General features: G+C 50.6%; 1 protein-coding gene across 1 annotated transcript in view; it reads right to left on the bottom strand.

The window, feature by feature from the left end:
* Nucleotides 1-2,018: 2,018 nt before the first annotated feature.
* LOC144949537 (uncharacterized) overlaps nucleotides 2,019-9,732 on the bottom strand; it is a 45,685-nt gene continuing 37,971 nt past the window's right edge. Inside the window, exons 16-18 of the mRNA XM_078879463.1 lie at nucleotides 8,821-8,899; nucleotides 6,685-6,770; nucleotides 2,019-6,040 (exon numbers count right to left, since the gene is read on the bottom strand). Coding sequence (XP_078735589.1) covers nucleotides 6,702-6,770; nucleotides 8,821-8,899 — 148 coding nt within the window. The 3' untranslated portion in view covers nucleotides 2,019-6,040; nucleotides 6,685-6,701. The remainder of the gene's footprint in view (nucleotides 6,041-6,684; nucleotides 6,771-8,820; nucleotides 8,900-9,732) is intronic.

The following is a 9,732-nucleotide window of genomic DNA, read 5'->3' as shown; positions in this document are numbered from 1 at the left end:
CCTCACAGCTATTGAAGGACGTCTGCTCTATCCTGGGCACTAAAAAGGTCCGAACATCTCCATATCATCCCCAGACCGATGGGATGGTAGAGCGGCTTAACCGCACCATAGCGGCCATGCTGTCCCAAGTGGTGGACGAAAACCATTCCGACTGGGACCTCCACATTCCATCGGTCTTAGCGGCGTACAGGGTGGCCCCACACGCGGCGACGGGGTTCTCGCCGTTTTTCCTGATGTACGGACGGGATCCCGTTCCGCCTATTGAGGTGCAGCTGACGGACATTCCTGCAAGAGCCGACGCATGGCCGAAGGCACTAAAGACCTCCCTCATTTATTTGAGAGAGGCCCGCCAAGCAGCCGAGGCCGCATCGGCCGCGAGCCAAGAGAGTAATGTACGGATACGGGAGAGGACAGTGACAGCCAAGCCCTTTAAAGTCGGGGACCAGGCATGGCTACACTGTCCTCAGGTGCCGGTTGGCCTCTCACCAAAGCTGCACCGACCCTGGAAAGGGCCGGTCGAGGTCATCAAAGCACTCCGACCGCAGTGCGTCCAGGTCCAACTGGGTAAGCGACGATGGTTTGTACACCCCACCCGCCTTAAGCCATACATCTCTCCACCGTCATCTTCACCAACATCACCACCAACATCACTGCCAACATCATCATCATCCCTACCCAGGCCAAGGTCGCCGACCACCACGCGCCGACCGGCAGGGGGTTCGGTGCCCTGGGTTCCCTTGTCACCTACAGCACCCCATGTGAGGCCTGACGGAGCGGCGGCACGAGCGGGGGCCGGAGAGACAGCGGCGCCAGGCAAGGCGACACCGGCACCACCGAACCAGGGACCGCGACGAGAGGGCCTTCGAAGGAGGGGGCCGCCACGGTCATCTGCTGCCTGTGGATGTCCGGGCTGTTACGGGATGCTGGCTGGAGACCTGGGCAGGCCGCGCAATTGATTTGTTGTGTTATATTGCATTGTATGGTTGTGGGGGGGGGGTAAGGGCTGTCGTCACTGTCAGTGGTGGGAGGCATGGGGAGACTTAAATGGTCCATGGGGGAGGCAGAACCGAGGACGGTTATTTTTTTCTCCGGGGGGGGGGGTGATGTAGGGGTGTCAGGGGAAGGATTCCCACCAATAGATGGGTTAGGGGGAGGGGTGATCGAGGTGATATAAGGAGAGAACGGGCGGGAAAGGGGGGCCTTTGGCGGGAACGGGATTGGGACGGCTGGCGACAGGTGTGAATGGGAGGAAAGGAATAAAGGACGAGACCCCTGCAATCTCGTGTCGGCTCCTCTCTACATACGCATCCCCCAGCCCCCTCCCCTCGAAGGGGTTCTGGCCATGGGCAACCCAACCGGTCCGCACCGGTTTATACCGCTCCCCACCGAGAGGCGGGGTTCTGTGGGATCACACACACACCCCACAGCCCCCTCCCCTTGGCGGGTTCCGGACGGGGGGTAACACAACCACCCCGCACCAGTAAGTACTGTGGCTTGGCGCTCGCGTGTCCCAGCATGACCACCACACAATTTCCATTAAAACGCGAACTCTAGTTCGCGTATTAAACCGCGGCACTATTTTGTTCAGCTGAGCGATTCTCCCCGAGATGTAACGAGTCGGCCTCGCGCTGGGAGTGAATGTGGGCGTTTAAATTCAGTGCATGAGCCCGTTTCGACTTACGAACAGTTCTACTTATGAGCGCGTCGCGGGAACGAATTATGTTCGTAGGTAGAGGACTGTGCTACTCTTATTTACTTGTGCTTTATATTAGACCGTGACCAATTCAGGAGGAGAGGTTGAGGCGACTAAATGTGGAGAACCCCAAGCTGGAGCGGACTCGTGGCTCGTGTTCAGCGGCAGCTGTGTGCCTCTCCGGGGTCACGGACATTCTTCAGAGGAGGTTCGAGTTTTTGGCAAAATCACGAGTTTCTGCAATGTCGCCTTTGGGGGGCGATGATCCCGACCCTCACAGCACACGACACAGACTCGCGGGACAAGCAATCCAGGTCGCTTTTAATTTACAATTCAACAGAAGCCACCATTTGCTGGCTACATCATTTCCCAGCAAACGGTCCCACCCGCATCTAAGGCACCGTGCGCAGGCTTGGGCTGCCAATGTGTTCCCACCACACGCAGTCTCGGCTGGCTCACGGCGAGACTCCACGCCCTCGTCGTCGTGGACTGACATTCTTCCAGCAATGGGGCTGAGTGAGTCGCGATGATTCTGAAGTTTTTGGAAATGGACTTTCGCAAAAAAAAAGTCAAAGTGGTGTCCTGCTGCTCACGTCCTGAGCCGTGGTGGAAATCCACATTCAGAGTCTCTCGTAGGACAATCATTCTTAACTTCCTTCCACACAAAGTGTGGCATCTCATTTTCTCGACCCTGGAAGGATTGTGGGCTGAGTCAACCCCCGCCCCCCCCAACCAACCAGATGTTTAATTCGCGACTTTCTGGCTGAGAGCTGCTTGCCCTGCCGCTGAGCCACTCGGCAGGGGTCACCCTCTCTCCGTTCTCCTGGAGCTTTGGAAACGGCCAAGCGGCAAGAGTGAGATCTCCAAAACAACTTTGCCAAAGTGGGGAGACGGAGCTGTCCGCATTTATGCATGCCTATTCTCTACTGTTGTTGACCCATGCGTATCTCCTGGGGAGATAAGTGGTTTAAACATTCCAAATACGGCATATAACCTTTGTGTATTAAAAAAAATTCACCATTTTGTACAAATGAATTCCATAAGCCACTTTGTGAAACTTCTTTAGGTTATGAAAAATGAACGCGTTTCATTTGAAACAAATGCAGTCATCCGAGCCATCAGCTGATGGAAATTGCACATTTGTTTGACGGGGATCCATATAATCACAGATATTAGAAATAAATTAACGTGAAAATATGTAATGGTGCAAATCAACAACGTAAAGATTGCACTTTTGCTAATACTCCTGTCCATATCATCAACAAGTACAGCTACAGGCTGGTGTAAATGTATATGTATCTGTGTATGTGTGTGAGCAAAATCACCTGTTGTCCGTGTGTAAGCGTGTTAGCATGTGTGAAACAGTAGTTGCTTGAGACATTTGCCAACTTTCTATTCGCCTGCATCCGGGGTGGGGAACCTGCGGCTCCGGAGCCGCGTGCGGCGGCTCTTTGAGGACTACTTCGTGGCTCCCGACACAATAATTGCAAAGTAAAAACACCCTCCTAATTATTTTCGATAAATGGTGAACGTCTAAAAGCCCAACAATTATTTGAAATGCGACAAGTTATTGTGCGTGTGCTGTTATTAAAATAGTGATTAATAAAAAATACATGGTTTGACGTGATTCATTCAGGACCCTCTTTGTATTCACATGCATTGCGGCTCTTTAAATATTGAGCTTTTTTTACCGACCCCTGACCAGTATACATCACATTGTTCAAACGAATATCCAAAAACTCACAAAGACCAGAACTTACAGAGGACCCTTGCCCATGAACTGAATATGAAAAATCGGTCTAAATTTTGCTTGTGTTGAACCAATGCTGCTCAAATGATGGACTTCCATTGGATCGTGTGGCTGATGGGATGTGTACATTTTTTGTATTTTGTTACTTATAAACTCTCCAGCATTATGATTTTGTGTCATGTATTACATTAGCATCAGTTACCACTCATGACCACCGATACAAGTGCATGTACGTATGCGATGCGTGTGCATAAGGTGGACATGTTGATGCACATATGTATGCGTTCATGTGTACGGTTTGTAAATAGCATTCAGAATTGTTTGATTAAAAACCTTCACAGAAGGAAAACTTGAAACAAAAATCAACCAAATTCAATAAAATAGCACGCAAAATATAAACATCTATAGAAATCGGGGCATGCAAATCGACACAGCCACACGGCACGACACCAACAGGGAAACTCGCACACTGGCCCACAAGAGGGACCCCACACTACTCCAGCGTTATTGTGATAAATAACTCCCCTTGACAATGTTGACGTGAACATCTGTATAACTATGCTTAAATAAGACACAACTCAAAAAAACACAAGCAGGACGCTTGTGGACACGCGGCCTCGCACGAGTTGTGAAACTCGGTAAATGAGAGAACAGGAACATGAGAACACTGTTTCTGTTAAAGATGCGCCTCTACAGGACACGCATGAAGCGTTGCCTCGAGTGGCCACGATGTTGGTGCCTAGAGCCACGTCCATTCCACGTTCTACAGGGTACCAAGTTCCGTGCACAGACACACTCGTGATCCAGTGAACGATCTCACCAACACAAGCAAATCCTTCACCAGGGGGGATTTCTTTATACAACAATCATGATATGTTACCCAGGAAAGCCAGTTGGTTCACAATTGGAAGATAAATTAATTCAATTTTGTCAATAACATTGTATCCTTATGATTCATGGAGAGGTGGCTACCTCGGTTTGACTGCCAGCCACGGCTAACATGTGATGAGTGATATTGAAGCTGCCCTGGACTCCTATTTTCAATCTGCACTGACCACTGTGGTGATGTATGGTCAAACCACCCCTATGAGCAACACAGAGTGGGGAGCCTTCATCCAGCGGTGGACTGGCAAAAGGGCTGCAGCTGTAGTCTACTGACACGAGTGCTGCATGAGTGGGCTTATTATGAACACATCATGACCTGATCTTGAGATGCTTCGGAACAGGGTTTATATTACCTAGCTCTCCTATTTGTTCGTTTGAGTCAAGACCACTTGAATAACAGTACTGTCTACTGCTATTTCAATCCACTGCTGCATGAAGCCCTCCCCATGGTGTCAGCCATGGAGCCTATTCAAGTACAATACAAGTCATCAGTATTATCAGTATTATTATTGACAAACACCTCCTACACATTCCATTGCAAGGCCCGTGGGCCACTGGCGATCCCTGGTGGCGTTTAGTGCGGCCCCCAACAAGACACAACACGTGACAATACCCCCCGTCATCGTGCTGCTGGCAAACCCCCAATGGTTTCAAATGTGGCGGCCCTCTCACTGATGATGTCTTATTGGCAAAAGTGGCCCCCCCTCTGAAAACTAGTCAAAAACACTGGACTAGATGGTCACAGCCCAAACATTTTCAACTCGCAACCTTCTGACCCGAGCCGCTCGGTCGACCGCTGAGCTGCCATTGTTACACGACGACGAACTACGGTACGATGGTGCAGATACAGAAAATAACACGAAACCGGTCTGAACGAGCCAGCAGCCGCAACCCACACATCTTACGATTCGCCTCGAACACGGCAACACTTGCGGACGTGTTCTCGTGAACAGGGGAGTGTGCAGTCACCAACACCGCGTCGCGCACGCGGTCACCGCACACCGCAAGTGGTTTGAGTGGAGAGGGCTTGAAGGCCACTTTGACCAAGGCTGTCCAGGGATGTAACGACAATGGTGACGTACGGGGATCCTGACCCATACAGCGCTTTGCTGCCACCGGTGTACAACATTCAAACACACGCAAATCATCGACAGCCTACTGGCTGTACCACCTTGCTCCTCTCACATGGAATTATATTGCATTTGTTTTACATTACAAAACACATTCTGACCCAGACATTGGATGCTGAAGAGACGTGAAGGCAGGCCCATGGGTCTCTGTGTAAGTCTATGAGGTCTCGCCAGTCTACAGGTTTCTTCTGAGTCTGTGGATATCTATGAAGTCTATCGGTATCTCTGTATGTCTGTCTTTTTAATATCGGTAATATCAGATTTTCATCCCTCTTATGTATTGTAATTTGAATTAATCAATAATGTGTTTATATTATGTTACCGCTGATGTTAGTCATAGTTGTAAATCGAACTGAATTTGCTAAGTCCATAGTGCAGTGAGCTAATCACTCTGCCACCAATCCATCTATGGTTATCTATGTAAGTTTTATGGGTCTCTATATAAATCTATGGGTCTATATTCCAATCTATGGGTCCGTGTAAATTTATGCAAGTTTCCGGGTCGCGATGCAAGTCCTCGGGTCTCGGTGAATCCGAGGCTTGCGTGATGCCACACAGGCCGTCCTCCACACGACTCTTTGGCTGGAAGGCACAAGGAACGGAGAAGCCGCATGAGAGAGCCACATGGACACGTACGCACCTCGGCTCCGGAGAGACAGACCCCTCCCGTTCACTGTTAATTATATAGTCTAGAGGGAAATTGCAAGATCCACGCGAAAGATGTGCTTGTTTCGATTTAAAGCTTTCGTGACTGCAAGGGATTCATATTCTTGGTTCTTTCAGAGAACCTCTGTCTTGGAGAAGTCAATGTCATGTGAGCCCACTGAATTGTAATCCTGCATACTGCATAATGCACGATCATAATATGACTTTGAAACCCCCCCCCACCCACCTCCTACACATTCCACAAGTAGTGACTAATCCCATATCTGCATTTCCCATAAATATGCTAAATTCCTCTTGATATGCAAATTCCTATGTCAAAGCGCCCCTTCCCCCCTCCAACCCAGCTTAAATATACGCTGCCAAGCCTGGTGGTGCCCATTCAAACGCTGTCTTTCCGACAGACCTGTTCTTCACCTGAGGACGGCTGCTTGCGTTGTGGCCAAAACGTCGTGAGAATGATTTTATTTAGTTTTATTTTTATTATTTTATTATTTCTCTTCTACGTGACTTTACCGAAAGAACCAAGAAGATGTGCTTGTGTTGCTGATGAGAGCAAGGACCTGAGCAGATGGTTGTGTTAAGGGGTCAGGCTTCTGGGAAACACCGGCAATGTGGCTTGAGTCAGAGACCCCCTCTTCCCTTGCAGCTGAAATGACAAACGTGAACGAAGACAGTGTATAGGAGAGCATCAACGTACTTTTAAGTTTAAAAAATAAAAAACAACAAAAAACATCGAACGAAAATGTAAAAGTGTGCAAAGAATCAAAATGGGGAGATTCATGCTTGGAAATTACACCGAGAGATAGAAAGAGGAGCACGTGGATTAGAGAACGCAGGCAGGTTAGAGACATCATCCCACCTAGGAGACCGGTCATGGCTAGAAGGTACGATGGCCGAACAATCCGGAATAGTAACATAGGGGCCGCCAGGAGCTGAGCGCGCCCGAGAGGACACTTGCCGAGGAGATGGTGCTATGAAATCAGTTCATGTGCCGGTGTTGGAATGGGTCGTTACATCGAAGTGTCGTGAAAGGTTTGTAGCGGTTAGGGGAGGACTTCATCCAACAGTGGATTGACCATGGCTGAGGTAATTTCTGGGTGTGTCCGAGTGTATTCTGGTGTACCCAGGTGTATCCGGGTACACTCAGGTGTACCCAAGTGTACCCAAGTGTACCCAGGTGTACCCAGGTGTACCCAGGTGTTACCCAAGTGTACCCAGGTGTACCCAAGTGTACCCAGGTGTACCCAGGTGTTACCCAGGTGTACCCAAGTGTACCCAGGTGTACCCAAGTGTACCCAGGTGTACCCAGGTGTACCCAAGTGTACCCAGGTGTACCCAGGTGTACCCAGGTGTACCCAGGTGTACCCAAGTGTACCCAGGTGTACCCAGGTGTACCCAGGTGTACCCAGGTGTACCAAAGTGTACCCAGGTGTACCCAGGTGTACCCAAGTGTACCCACGTGTACCCAGGTGTACCCAAGTGTACCCAGGTGTACCCAAGTGTACCCAGGTGTACCCAGGTGTACCAAGGTGTACCCAAGTGTACCCAGGTGTACCCAAGTGTACCCAAGTGTACCCAGGTGTACCAAGGTGTACCCAAGTGTACCCAGGTGTACCCAGGTGTACCCAAGTGTACTCAGGTGTACCCAGGTGTTACCCAAGTGTACCCAAGTGTACCCAGGTGTACCCAGGTGTACCCAAGTGTACCCAAGTGTACTCAGGTGTTACCCAAGTGTACCCAAGTGTACTCAGGTGTACCCAGGTGTTACCCAAGTGTACCCAAGTGTACCCAGGTGTACCCAGGTGTACCCAAGTGTACTCAGGTGTACCCAGGTGTTACCCAAGTGTACCCAAGTGTACCCAGGTGTACCAAGGTGTACCCAAGTGTACTCAGGTGTACCCAGGTGTTACCCAAGTGTACCCAAGTGTACCCAGGTGTACCCAAGTGTACCCAGGTTTACCCAGGTGTACCCAAGTGTACCCAAGTGTACCCAGGTGTACCCAAGTGTACCCAGGTGTACCAAGGTGTACCAAGGTGTACCCAGGTGTACCCAAGTGTACCCAAGTGTACTCAGGTGTACCCAGGTGTTACCCAAGTGTACCCAGGTGTACTCAGGTGTACCCAGGTGTACCCAAGTGTACCCAGGTGTACCCAGGTGTACCCAAGTGTACCCAAGTGTACCCAGGTGTACCAAGGTGTACCCAAGTGTACCCAAGTGTACCCAGGTGTACCCAGGTGTACCCAGGTGTACCAAGGTGTACCCAGGTGTACCCAGGTGTTACCCAAGTGTACCCAGGTGTACCCAGGTGTTACCCAAGTGTACCCAAGTGTACCCAAGTGTACCCAGGTGTACCAAGGTGTACCCAGGTGTACCCAGGTGTACCCAGGTGTTACCCAAGTGTACCCAGGTGTACCCAGGTGTACCCAGGTGTACCCAGTTGTCTCCAGGCATTACCCAAGTGGATCCAGGTGTTACCTGGGTGTCTCTTGGTGTTATACAGGTGTGTCAGGGTGTTACCAAAGTGTATCTAGGTGTGTCCACGTGTGCTCAGATGTACCCAAGTGTGTCCGGGTGTGCCCAGGCATAACCTGGGTGTGCCCAGGTATACCCATGTGTACCCGGGTGTTACTCAGGTGTGTCCGGGCATTACCCGGGTGTGTCCGGGTGTTACCCGGGTGTCTCTGAGCAGGCACACCTGTTTGGTGAGGCGGCTGTGCAGGTTGCTCTTCAGAAGCCATTGGTGTTGCAAGGCCCCCTTGGCACTCAGCCGCCACCTAATAAAGAGAGTGGTAGTGCAGCAGTTAGCGCAAATAGTTCAATTCCTCATCACTTCCATCATCAGTGCCGATTGTTATCTTATGGTGATTAGGATGTCTAAACTCTTCCTACCTCTCTCGATTTTTAAGCTGAGAGCTGGCATGGTTTTGTGAATTTATGAAAAATCCAGATACATGTGTAGTGACATCGCGGGATGTCACTGTGCAGTGCCGGCCCTGGAGAGGCACGGCGTGCGGTGTAAGGACATCGTGGACACCACAAGGGTGTGGGTTTAGTACCAGCCCTAGAGGAACCTGGTGAGCGCTGATTGATAGCGCTGGATGGCACCACGCTTGGCATGCAGTGCCAGCCCTACAGGACAGGGTGTGGGAGTGCCGGCCGTAAGAATGAGGTTACTAAAGGCCATGGCACTCTGGTTGACCCGAGAGGACACGTGACCAGTTAAGTCTACAAAGGAGCCCAAGTGGGGGCTAGGGGTGGTCACGTGGTTGGGACCCAGATCCTTCCCGAGGATTCTGGAAGGTGGTCGTGGCAAAGGGCGGAGCCAGACACACCGCAGAGAATAGATGTCGGGTCCCCAGAGGGACAGGCATTGTTGTTCATCCTGAAAAAACCTTCGTCTACGTTCTCCGCTCAACGAGTCTCCAACACGTGGACCCGGACCCGAGCTGCGGTCTCGGTCCGTAGTAGCTAGTGATGTTGTAATTAGTGTAGTTAGCCTGGTGGTCACCACCATAGGTTGTTATTTTGTTAAGGGGAAGTTACCCTGTGTGTTGGAGTTAAATAAATGTGTTGCCTCCAAGTCTACGTCTGCGACTCAGTTGAACTC

The sequence above is a fragment of the Lampetra fluviatilis genome, chromosome 54, assembly GCF_964198595.1.
Source record: "Lampetra fluviatilis chromosome 54, kcLamFluv1.1, whole genome shotgun sequence".
NCBI lineage: Eukaryota > Metazoa > Chordata > Hyperoartia > Petromyzontiformes > Petromyzontidae > Lampetra > Lampetra fluviatilis.
This window is presented reverse-complemented; position numbering and strand designations above follow the sequence as displayed.